The sequence below is a fragment of the Momordica charantia genome (assembly GCF_013281855.1).
Source record: "Momordica charantia cultivar OHB3-1 chromosome 5 unlocalized genomic scaffold, Mcharantia_2.0 BLBB01000005.1, whole genome shotgun sequence".
Classification (NCBI taxonomy): Eukaryota; Viridiplantae; Streptophyta; class Magnoliopsida; order Cucurbitales; family Cucurbitaceae; genus Momordica; species Momordica charantia.
Window position 1 is genome coordinate 12,108,143 of NW_028275163.1, and position 12,683 is coordinate 12,120,825.

Consider the following 12,683-nt stretch of genomic DNA (forward strand, 5'->3'; position numbering starts at 1 on the left):
GATGCCGCTTGAGATTGTATCACTGCGTCGGTTCGGGCCATGTACTCCTTCATCATATTCTCAAGATTTGAGTTGTTATTGTGAACTGGTGGAGTCTGTGTTCTCTGATTGTACTGCTGTTGCGGTGGTGGGATGTATTGCTGTGTAGGTGGAACATAGGGCTGCTTGTTCTGTGGCTCTGCCCTTGATTAAAACCGCTCGAACCTCCTTGTCCTCCCATGAGAAATTCGGGTGGTGCCTCCAACCTGGGTTGTAGGTGTTCGAATATGGGTTAAAGTTCCTATTGTTCCCATGTCCTACATAAAAAACGGAAGCAGGGTTATGTGGACAATTATCATAGATATGGTTTTCACTGCAAAATGAACAAATGAGATCGTTGACTTGGCAAACAGGGGCAGGAGTGCAATAATCCGACTGCACAGGTTGTATCGGCGTGGCTAATGGATTTTTTATTCCCAATGCCATCTCTTTTAGCCTCTGGTTCATTGTAACCATCTCTTTTTGCATCGAGGTCGCAATGTCCAGAGCCAAAACTCCAGCTGGATCTTGCTTCTTTGGTGCTGCCCTAGATCTTTGCGAACACCATAGTTCGTTATGTGAAGCTAAGTCATTTAGGATGTCAACTATCTCGTTGAATGTCTTCTTTGTAAAGGCTCCGTTGGCAGCATTGTTTAGCATCATCTTAGTAGGATGATCTAAACCTCTAAAGAAATGTTCTATCTGGATGCATGCCGGTAGGCCATGGTTCGGACATTTCCTGATTAGTTCTTTAAATCTCTCCCACGCCTCGTGAACAGGTTCACGATCATACTGTCTAAAGGAGATGATCTCCTCTCTGATATCAGCGTGGCGAGTAGGTGGGAAGAATTTTGTTAAGAACTTCTCCACTAACGACCCCCATGTGGTGATGGATCCCGGTGGAAATGCATTGAGCCATGCTCTAGCTTGGTCCTTCAAAGAAAATGGAAAAAGTGTTAGCCTCAGAGCATCGTCTGTTATACCAGGTAATCGAAATGCATTTGCAATTTGAATGAATGATTTCAGATGATCATGTGGATCCTCATGTTCCTGCCCTCCAAAATGTCCAATTGTCTGCAACATTTGGAACATCATTGGTTTAAGCTCAAAGTTTGCGTGGGCTGGAATATGGTTGACTATCCCTGAATCAAAGTTCTGAAAAGCCGTGGCGGCATATTCTCGCATTGCCACGTCTCTGTTGTCCGCCATCTGGATATGGTTGAATTCATCATTTCTCGCATGATCCCTCATATTACCGTTAACAGCAGGTGGATCAACCGGATCACGAGGTGGAATATCTGCCATTGATGTGCTCGTACTCTCTACCTCACTTTCAGGACTGATTTCACCTTCTCTCTCTTTTTGCTTTTCTAGTTGTTTTCGAAGTCTTTGCTCCTTTCGAGTTTTTCGAAGGGTCCGCTCAATCTCAGGGTCAAGGGGTAGAAGAAAAGATCTTGTGCTCATGCACTTTAACTTACCCTTGTAAGATAAACGACCAAAAATATAGAACAAAAACGGTGGATGGAAATTACACCCAACAACAATTCACAAAAAATAAAAACTAAAAGAATTTGAAAATAATTTTAAAACTAAAGTCCCCGGCAACGGCGCCAAAAACTTGACTGGGATGTTTATGCTGAACGCACGCGCTAAGCGTGGTAACAATTATATAGATGCAAGCGCACACCTGTCAGAGTAATATAAAATGGATGGAGTATCCAAGTATCGATCCTCAAGGACTTCTAAATAATTTCCAAACTCTGAAGTTTTAAAGAATAGTGAATGTTGAAATGAGTGATTCTTGTAAAATGGGAAGTGGTCACAAATAATGGTTTTGGATTTGGGATTTGGACTTATAATAATAAAACCTAGCCCGATTTACTTCAAGTTAGCCAACAAAGAATCAAGGATATGCTAAGGACGATATACATTTCACTTTAGGAACCAACGACTACGCTTTTCACTTGACTTATGTCTAAGCAAGTTCAAAGTCCTAAGACATTCCCTAATATGTCTATTACGAGAGATATCTTAGTTTTAGGATGGAAATAGTCGCAACCTCGGGTTAAGGTCCTATGTCTAGGCTACTTAAGCGGAACCCTTATGTCTAAGGCGCTCCTCTCCTCGGTTTAACCACTCAACAATGCAAATAAGCAACCTTTTCAGTATTGACTTGTTAAGACTTACAGTGGCATTTTCTAAATCCTAACTTTTTGGGGAAACATGTTGAGCAATGAATGGAAAGCAAAAACACTACTTCTTAGCAACCCTTTTTAGACATAAAAGGCTAACTATCCATAACCGGGCTAGAGACGGGAATTTAGAAAGACATATTGAAGAAAATACAGCAAGTAAAACGGTTGAATGTGGAATGCATGTGTGAAAAACAAGAGTTAACTAACGGAGAGTTTTTATCGGGATTGAGAGCTTCGCCCTTCTCTTTCAAGCAAGGGAGAGTGTCACGTGCTCTTTCCTCCAAAAACACAACTCTCTAAAAATAAAGTAAAGACAAAGAGAAGATAAGCAAAGTGCTAGATTTTTATATATTTGAATAAGTAGAAAATAACTAAGTACAAATGGAAACAAAACAAAGCTCAATAAAAGAATGTAAAGTGCTCGGGATTTAAAAACCAAAAGCAACTAATGAAAGCAACTCAAAAGTACTTAGAAAGCAACAAAGAAACACTAAAAATGATCAAGAGAAGGAAACAAGGCTTGATGAATTTGGTGGAGAAGTTGCTGGAATTTATAGCTGTGCAGAATTGGTTAGGTAGGTCCTAAAACGATGGTGAATCACCCATTTCCAACTCTTTTGACTGACCAAATCGTGCTCAAACTGATAGTGGAACACTTCTTCTACACGTATGCATCGGTTGGAACCACCAAAACGCATTGGAAGACGCGTTTCATTAAGGGCAAAGTTGGAAGAAAAACTGTTTTCTGCAGGCTTCCCAGGCGCCTGGCGCCTCCTGAGGTGTTTTTTCGTCTTTTCGCTTCTTTTGATTAATTTGCACTCCCAAATGGTCCTAAAATGTCATAAATACCATATAAGCCATCCACAAACCATAGTATATGAATTTTGCATGAATTGGAACTCAAACGATCGAGAAAAATCCGAAACAAAGCTGAAACATTGTAAAAACAGCATCTAAAACCTTCTTTTTACGCATGTAAACAAGCGTAATCATATACAAGAAAATCGTCAATTCCACTGTAGCGTTTTTACTTTTGTACGTTGACGACATCCTACTCATTGGGAATGATATAGGTTTTCTGTCTGACGTTAAAGAATGGCTAGCTAAGCAATTCCAAATGAAAGATTTAGGAGATGCACAACATGTTCTTGGGATCCAAATAGTTCGGAATCGAAAGAACAAGACATTAGCCATGTCTCAAGCAACTTATATCGACAAAATATTGTCTAGATATAAGATGCAAAATTCCAAAAGAGGTTTATTACCTTTTAGACATGGAATTCACCTGTCTCAGGAACAATGTCCTAAGACACCTCAAGAAATTGAGGGGATGAGACATATTCCCTACGCTTCAGCTGTTGGAAGCCTAATGTATGCTATGTTATGTACTAGACCTGACATATGCTATGCAGTAGGGATAGTCAGCAGATATCAGTCCAACCCAAGATATGATCATTGGACTGCCGTTAAAAATATCCTCAAGTATCTTAGGAGAACGAAGAACTATATGCTCGTGTATGGTGCTAAGGATCTGATCCTTACTGGATACACTGACTCTGATTTTCAGACCGATAAAGATGCTAGAAAATCTACATCGGGATCAGTGTTCACTTTGAATGGAGGAGCAGTAGTGTGGAGAAGTGTAAAGCAAACTTGCATTGCAGACTCCACAATGGAAGCTGAATACGTAGCTGCTTGTGAAGCAGTAAAAGAAGCAGTGTGGCTAAGGAAATTCTTGACTGATCTGGAAGTCGTTCCAGACATACATCTGCCCATCACTCTCTTTTGTGATCACAGTGGAGCAGTTGCAAATTCCAAGGAACCTAGAAGCCATAAGCGCGCAAAGCATATTGAGCGAAAATACCATCTCATAAGGGAGATAGTAAACCGGGGAGACGTGGTCGTCACTCAGATAACCTCGAAAGAGAATCTTGCTGACCCATTTACTAAGGCCCTCTCGGCTAAAGTGTTTGAGGGTCACCTAGAGAATCTAGAACTACGAGTTTTGTAAATTAGGACAAGTGGAAGAATAATTCGGCGTGTATCTGATGTATGCCCAATGTTCTTGTAGTTTCTTACTTAAACTCAATAAAATGTATCATTGGAGTTTTAGTCCAAGTGGGAGTTTGTTGGGTTTTATGTCCTGAAACTCATAGTTTGAAAATGCCAAATATACTTTTATCTTTCAATAAAGTTGTTATTAAAGGTTTTAATCAATAAGTAGTTATTGATCCAAAAAAATGTTCTTACTAGATCTAAATCCAATAAAATAAAGGATCCTAGACTGTTCCTGAGACTCAAACTCTATGTAAGAGACATAAATATGGATCAAGTTTGAGTTAACAGTCCAAATGGTCTATAGTATAGGAATAAGGTTGGGCGCCTTATTCTAGGGACACTATGGATGCGGCCCACTTTTTAGCTAGTACAAACGATGTGATCCTAATTCGTTCATGTGAAGACATGCGAGTGGGGGTGTCCCGTGCAAAGAGTTTGCATAAGACCGGACCATGAGATAGTCACTTTTACTTTATAACACCGTTTACTGTTTGAAAGTGACTATCTCGACTTTGATGACCTAGGTAACTCGATCTTAATCCTGAGCTAATTATGAACTTCTATTTACTCGGGATTACCCTTAGATCTGCATAGGTGAGAGCAGCTCAACAGCGCTGGCTCAATAAGCCTCCCATTTCAGGGGTAAGGCCCGATAGATAGCTAGGGACATAGGGTGCAAGAATGAATTCACTTCTACCCAATTTTAGGATAGTAGAAAGGTTGTTCTCTTAAGAACTGAATCCAGGTTTTGAACAATAGGCACCACCCTCATCAAAAGGTTTGAGAGAGAGATCGGGAGGAAGAAAGAAAAAAGAAGAAATGAATTAAAATAAAACTACGGAGGAAGAAGGAAAGAAAATGGAGAAAGAAAAGAAAATGAAGAACGAAAAGAGAAGAAAGATGAGAATTCCCGAGGAAGAGGAAGGGGTTTGAATAAATTTAAAAAAAAAACAAAAATTTTAAACCAAGTGAAAACCAGCACATTTAAATGCATTGGTTTTCCACACGCCACCCAACCACCGTGCATTTGAAAATAGAAGTTACACTTTCTAGGTGACTGAATTTTAAAATAGAAGTATTTTTTTTATATAAATATAGGTCGCTCGGTCGGTTTTCTATAAATTTCTATAACCGACCAACCGATCAGTTGGTTTTGCATAGGCAAAACCGACGACCGACCGACACACACTCAAAATTGGCCAATTGACGTCGGTTCGATTTGTCGGTTATATTTGTACACTCTTAATGATAACCACATATTTTTATATTAATCTACTACTCCAAAAAGACACCAAACTAGTGAATTTGTTAATTTAGGAATTGATAGTATAAAAAATTAAACAAATTAGGAAAAAGAGGTGAAACAAAATTGCTAAAAAAAATGGAATAATTTACAAACTATTTTTATATCCAAAAATTCATCTTAATATTTATGCAAAGCAATTAAAATCCAGTGGCCAGTTAACTACTGAAAAAACCTAGTACAGAGAACTAGGTTTTGTACTTTTAAATCAAGGAATGAGAAATATTTTCCTTTAATTTTATTTATTAAAGATAAAATTTAGTGCACTAAAGTACGACATACTAGAGATATAACTGCAGAAGTCTCGAAGGCCAATGCAAACGACACTCTTAATGGAAGCCAAAAAAAACCAAACCCAAAAGAATCGATTGTAAACAGAATACAAAATGAAAGGAGTCTGGTCATGGGAAGAAATGACGAAGATTTTATATCGACCCGATTCAAAATTTTAACATAAAATAGGGGGATTTGATATAACCTAACTGAATCGATTTATTTTTCAGGTGGAGGACATGTAGGAACTTATTTCTCTAACTCAAAATGTCATGCATAAACGAGTTAGTCGATTAACGGTAGTTTAACGACAAAGATTGAAATGAACTCAAGTACAAGGACTAAAATGAACGTTTTCAAAGTATAAAGACCAAAATGAACCAAACTTGAAAATACAAGGACCAAAGTATTATTTTGACCTAAAATTTTAAAATGATGCAACAAAAGAAAAAGAAATAAATAATATATAATTCTAGTCCTAACTCATTGATAATATATAACTTAAAATCTCAAATTTAGAGGGATGAAAACAAATGTTTATAAAAAATAAGTTCGAAAAATATAATTACTAGAATTTAATTATAATTGTACCAAAGGTTCAAAATTTCGAGATCAGTTGTTTTTTAAGAAAAAATCTAGATGGAAAATTTTGAATCCAAACCTTAAAAAAAGAAGGATTTCTATTTAAAACGTCTTTTAGTTTTGTGTAAATTCAAAGCTTGTGAAAGAACAAACAAAAAGGTCGAAAATAATAGTAAAAAATTATACGACATTGGACGGTTTCTATTTTTCTTTTAAAGAAATTAAAGTTAAATTCTTATCTTTTTTTTTTCAAAAAAAAAGAGAAAAAAAAAACAAACAAACATCAAATTAAATTCAACTATAAAAATCTAATAAAATCTTAAAGAAATATATTATAAACAATCCATTTATAAAAAACTTAATTCTTAAACTAAATTTAATTAAAAAAAACCTAACAAAATCTTAAAAAAACATATAATCGATTTAAAGAAACAACATTTAAATTAAATTTAACCAAAAAATTCTAACAAAATTTTCAAGTAATTAAGAAAAATTAATTTTAAATTTAATTTAATTAACCAAATCTTAAAACAAGCTAATGAATGAAAATAAATTTAACTAATTATTATTAAACATTTAAATTTTAAACTAAATCTAATTTTTTTAAAAATATTCCATACTTTACATATATCTATATATTTCATATATTTTGTTCAATTACGTAACTAGATTAGATTAGAAATTATCAATAAAAAAGAAATATTAAACTTTAATTTACTGACTCAAATAATTTTCATATATGTATACATGATTTTTTTTCAACATTTTCATCGTGACTATATTTTTATAAGTATATTACGTATTATTTACTAATTTAAAAAATTTCCATCAATATCTACTATTTTCGTAATTTTTCTCAAAATATCCATCGACATCGATATGTCCGTAAAATCGAAACCTCGAGATTTCCATCGAGATTGATATTTTGAACCTTGATTATACCATACATTAAAAATGTGCAAAAAAAAATCAAAAAATAGAAACTCAATTTACACAATGCAAACTAAAAAATTCTGCACTCAAAATAAAGACTTTACAATTCCATACTAAACACTTCAAACAAACACATATTATATTAAGAGAGAAAAAATAAAGCTTGTTTTTCACTATCGAGGGTATTTTGGTAAATCTACATATCTAGGGTTTTCATCACTCCATAGAATTTGAGTCGCTGAACCTCGAACCCTTAGACATTGCAGTCGCCCAACAGCACTAGTCCCTTCCTCTCTCCCTCCGTTCGTTGGTTCTCAGATTCCGCCATGGCGACTGGAGCTGCACCGCCGCGCCAACTCTCGCAGAAGGAGGCCGACATTCAGATGATGTTGGCCGCCGAGGTTCATCTTGGCACAAAAAACTCAGATTTCCAAATGGAACGATACATTTTCAAGCGCCGCAATGATGGTTTGTTTTCAATCTACTTGCCTCTGTATCTTCTCCTCTTTTTGTTTTGTTTTCAACACTGGCGGCCATTTTCACTTGAACTGATACTGTACATGCTAATGGATGTGTGTTGTTCTTCTTCTTTTAGTGTATTTTCCTTGTGACCTTAATTTTTTTTTAGTCGCGAATTTCTTGGAACAATATGGTGATTGCAATTCTTAAAATTGTCTTTGGTTACCTTGTAAAGCTTGTGTTATTATGTGTTTAGATGTGAAGTTTCAGTCTCTGGCTATTGTTATGTTTATCTCTTTAGGTTTTACAGTATAATTCGGGGGATCCACTATTGAATATTCTCCAAATTATTCTTTATTGGGTTTTACATTTTTGGTTTGATTCGCACTTTTGATGCTATTTTGATTTCATCCCCGATTGTTGGTTCATACGCTTTCAAATGAACAGCCAAATGTTTTGAATTGAAGTACTTAGTCTTATCTCCATGGTTTGGTGAATTGGTTTATTGTTTTTCAGTCTGTTGCCTAAGAGGAATGTTGTGCTTATTAAAGGCTTAGTGAGCACTGAGCTCTACAATATGAACATATTAGATTATTTCAATTGTTATATTACAGCCATGTATCATTTTTATTTTTTAAAATCCTCTTGGTTTTCAGGAATCTACATCATTAACCTTGGTAAGACTTGGGAGAAACTTCAGCTGGCTGCTAGAGTTATTGTGGCTATCGAGAATCCTCAAGATATCATTGTTCAGTCTGCTAGGCCTTATGGTCAGAGGGCTGTTTTGAAGTTTGCTCAGTACACTGGTGCTCATGCAATAGCTGGGAGGCACACTCCTGGAACGTTCACCAACCAGCTTCAGACCTCATTCAATGAACCGCGTCTTCTTATACTTACTGATCCTAGAACTGATCATCAGGTGCTTTAACCTTCTTAGAAATCAGTAATGGTCCATGGTTATAAATTAAGTCCAAGAAGAATGGTTTTATATTGTCAAATTTATGATTCAATTCATGCTTGTTCCCTTAGATCTATTTGTACCTGTATTTACTTGATGCTGTTGTTTATTTATGTTGCGTTGTTGATTCCTACTTGTAGCCAATTAAGGAGGCTGCCCTTGGGAACATTCCTACGATTGCCTTTTGTGACACCGACTCCCCAATGCGATATGTTGATATTGGAATTCCGGCTAACAACAAGGGGAAACACAGCATAGGATGTCTGTTCTGGCTTTTGGCAAGGATGGTTCTACAAATGCGTGGAACAATTCGTGCTGGGCACAAATGGGATGTGATGGTAAATTCGAATTTATATTTTCTATTTGGACTTCATAAACCATATTTTGGCATGAAATTTTACATCAATTGTTATTCAATGGAACTTATTTCCTTGTGTATAGGTGGATTTGTTTTTCTACCGTGAGCCTGAGGAGGCTAAGGAGCAAGAAGAGGAAGAGGCTGCTGCGCCCCCGGATTATGGCATTGCAGACTTTGGTGCTGCTCCACTTGTTGCCTCAGATCAATGGGCTGGACAAATTCCTGATGCTCAGTGGGGTGCCCCAGATGTGGTTGTTCCTGCTGCTGCTGCACCCGTTTCTAGTGTCGAGTGGGCGCAAGAGCCAGGTTGAATCTCAGATTTTGCTATTAATCATTCATTTGAATGTTTATGCCCTAGAGCTTTTGTGCATGTAACTAGGTTTGGTCTCTCAGAAAAAATTTTCAACTCAAACTACACAAAGTCATTTTTGTTTCGTTCCCTATAAAGATTTTTATTAGTACCCACTAACGTATTACTGCCAATTACCCTGTTTTTCGCCGTTACATTCTTTTCCATATTTGATCTCATTAGCCAGGAGTTGCAAGGTGCAACCTGTTAGATTGTTCTTGTTTGGTTGTTTGTTTGAGGTGAACAGAAGAAAATGGAAGGTGTTTTTTAATTTAATATTTTAATGCTTAGGCTATGTTTGAGAGTGACTTCTTTAACTTCTTTTAGATGGTTAAAAGTTTCTAACTCAAATATTTATGCTTCTACAATTTAGAAATTCTTTTTTTTTAATCAAAATAAACTCAAAAGTATTTTGAAGTTGTTTTCAATAAAGCAATTAATAGTGTGCTTATTTTGGTGCTTTGCCTTAAACATTTCATTTATAATCTCTCGTACATTCATTTTCTTTTTCTACTCATTCTCTCTTACTAATCTTTTTTTTCTCCTCTGTTGCAGCTGCTTCGGGGGCGGCAGATGGATGGGATGCTCCAGTAGTACCACCACCAGCACCTGCTGTTGACAGTGCAGCACCGCCCGCCGCGAGTTGGTTTTGAGAGAAAGGATCCTTACGAATCTGTACTCGAATGGATTAATTATTGTGAGTTTGCTTGTTTATTTAGGAATGCCATCTTTCTTTTTTGGTTGGAAAAATCTGACTCTCAGGTACCTTTTTTTCTTAGCCCAGTTTTAAATTTTGAAAATTGATTTTTTCGACTTCATTACAAGTGTATACCATCGGTATCACGGTAGAATTATTTTTGGAATATATGAGAAATTACGCAGCTAAGTATAATAGACATACATTCATATAAATAAGATATATTAGTTTTGGTGGTAGAATACCTATATTTCGTTCGAAAGCTCTACAGAAATGAACATAGGCACTTAGATTCCTCGACATACTGGACATTTCCATCAAAATTTGAACGAATATTAGAATATCGGTTAAATATAATTAATAGACATAATATTAACTCATTTAAAATGTGAGGTTTATTTGTTTTATGAATTTTTATTTCAATAATTTTTTAGAAAGATCATTGATATCAATATTTTGACACTTTTGACTGAGACCTTTTCCGGCTTAGTGATGACAAGTTTTATTATTATTTTGTGAAAAAGAAAGCAGTCGAAAAAAAAGAAAGGAATGGCTGGAAGTGGAACCTTTTTTGATATGTTGGAAATATTGACTATTGGTAACAATAATTACATAAAGAAAATTGTCGCAATTGAACCCTGAATATTGATGCACCCATGCAAAACATTTTTAAGTTAAATATTTGTATTTTTTAAGCATTTAACTGCTTTTTATTTTGGTTAATAATTTTCAAACTACTTTTTACCAGCAAAAATTTTAAAAATATATATTTTATTTTATTTGGTAAGAAGTACTATTTAAAAATTTAGTTCATAAAAGTGTACAGATTTAGAGACCCAGCAAGCATGCTTTACAGAAGTGAGGACTTCATTCGTTTGAACCTGCACACATTTCCTATTTATTCTTCTGGAGATTCGGGAATTTGGGAGTGCCCTTATTTCTGCCTTAATGGAACGAATGAAATTGATTTTTCGAGTGGGTTTGGGATTGGTGTTAAATTGTGTGATGAAGGCTAGCTTCAACTCATGAGTATTATACTTAGGAAGTTATGCCCAAATTATTATGGGAAAAAAGAGAAGAGAGAGAAACCCAACAAAAGAAGAAACGAGGTGTAGTTTGTAATTTCACACAAACGATCCGACTTTTTGGACAAATCTACTGGGGATGTTACTAATGCATGCTTTCAACCTTTTAAATTGAAAGAAAAAAATGGTAATAAATAAGAACGTCGTAGCGAAAATTCCATAACTTGCAAAATAGTTAAAAACCTTTATTTGGGATCCCATAAAATTATGCGGACCAAACAGCCTAACCCAAACCCCTACACAGATACTGAGAAGAAACGAAAGTTTTTTTTAATCATTTTTTATCCTTCTTTACCCCATAATGATATTGAATAGAGGGAGTTATTTGTTTTTCTGCTGTAATTTGGAAAATCAAGCAAGGTTTAAATGTCCCTCAAAAGTAAGTAAGTAGATGCGAAACATATAAAATGGTGTTAATCCTACTGTGGGTGGAACATGCTATTATTGCAAAAATCGGTGAATACAACAAACTATCATTAAGAATTTAATCTTTGGACCAAAAGCAGGCAAGGAGGGGAATACCACAAAGAGAAAGGGTACCTAATAAAAAAGCATTTTTTGTAATTGGCACATGGTTTGTTAAACCACCCATAAGAACCATATTCTTACTTTTATCCGGAGAATATCCAACAACCGATTCCATTGAGTGAATAATGGACCCAGATCCTAAAAACAACAACGCTTTTGAATAAGCATGAGTAAGAAAATTAAATAAAGCAGCCCGATAAGACCCTATACCCAAGGCTAACATCATATAACCTAATTGAGACATTGTACAATAGGCTAAACTTCTCTTAATATCTTTTTGAGCAAGAGCTAAAGTTGCTCCAAATAGTACTATTATTATACCTATCAAAGCTATTAGATTCATTATGTAAGGTATTACTACAAAAAGCATAAGAGTCTAAGTAATAAACATTCATCATATAGCCATTCAAAAATCATATAAAATTTCCAATCTAGCCCTAAGACTATTATGAAAGTAGAGCCACTTACCTCAACAACAATCTAAAAATTATCCTTTGGCTCAACCTAAAATATTTTTAAAATATTAAAAATTAATACCAATGGCCTAAGATTTAATTACAAAAGAAAATACAAAAATTACACATCCAGTTTATAATAATTACCAAAAAAAAATTGAAGCTTTAAGCTAGATAGAAAATATCTAAATATGCGCTTGCTTTGAGATACTTATTGATAGAACCAAGGTGATGAAAGATATATATTTTTTTTTAAGATGGAGGTAGGGGTATACACGGGTTGGGTTGGGTCGATTTAGAGAGGTTATATGGCCCAATCCGAAATTTCGGGTTCATTGGTTCAGTTACCCGAACGAACCGAGTTTAACTCAACCCAACCCAACCCAACCCTCAAATTTTCGGTTGGGCTCTGGTTGGATGTTTTGGTTGCAA

At 35.4% G+C, this 12,683-nt stretch overlaps 1 protein-coding gene, 1 non-coding gene and 1 pseudogene across 2 annotated transcripts; all 3 read left to right on the forward strand.

Moving 5' to 3' along the window:
* Window positions 1–736: 736 nt before the first annotated feature.
* On the forward strand, window positions 737–843 carry LOC148211325 (small nucleolar RNA R71). Its single transcript, XR_015791096.1, has one exon. It is a non-coding gene; the product is annotated as a small nucleolar RNA R71 (small nucleolar RNA).
* A 2,685-nt stretch (window positions 844–3,528) lies between these two features.
* Window positions 3,529–4,224, forward strand: LOC148211326 (secreted RxLR effector protein 161 pseudogene; annotated as a pseudogene).
* Window positions 4,225–7,604: 3,380 nt separating this feature from the next.
* On the forward strand, window positions 7,605–10,304 carry LOC111022622 (small ribosomal subunit protein uS2). Its single transcript, XM_088124617.1, has 5 exons — window positions 7,605–7,830; window positions 8,478–8,740; window positions 8,920–9,117; window positions 9,221–9,443; window positions 10,042–10,304. The coding sequence occupies exons 1-5, from the start codon at window positions 7,689–7,691 to the stop codon at window positions 10,137–10,139; spliced, it is 924 nt and encodes a 307-aa protein (XP_087980743.1). The 5' UTR covers window positions 7,605–7,688; the 3' UTR covers window positions 10,140–10,304.
* The last annotated feature ends 2,379 nt before the right edge of the window (window positions 10,305–12,683 follow it).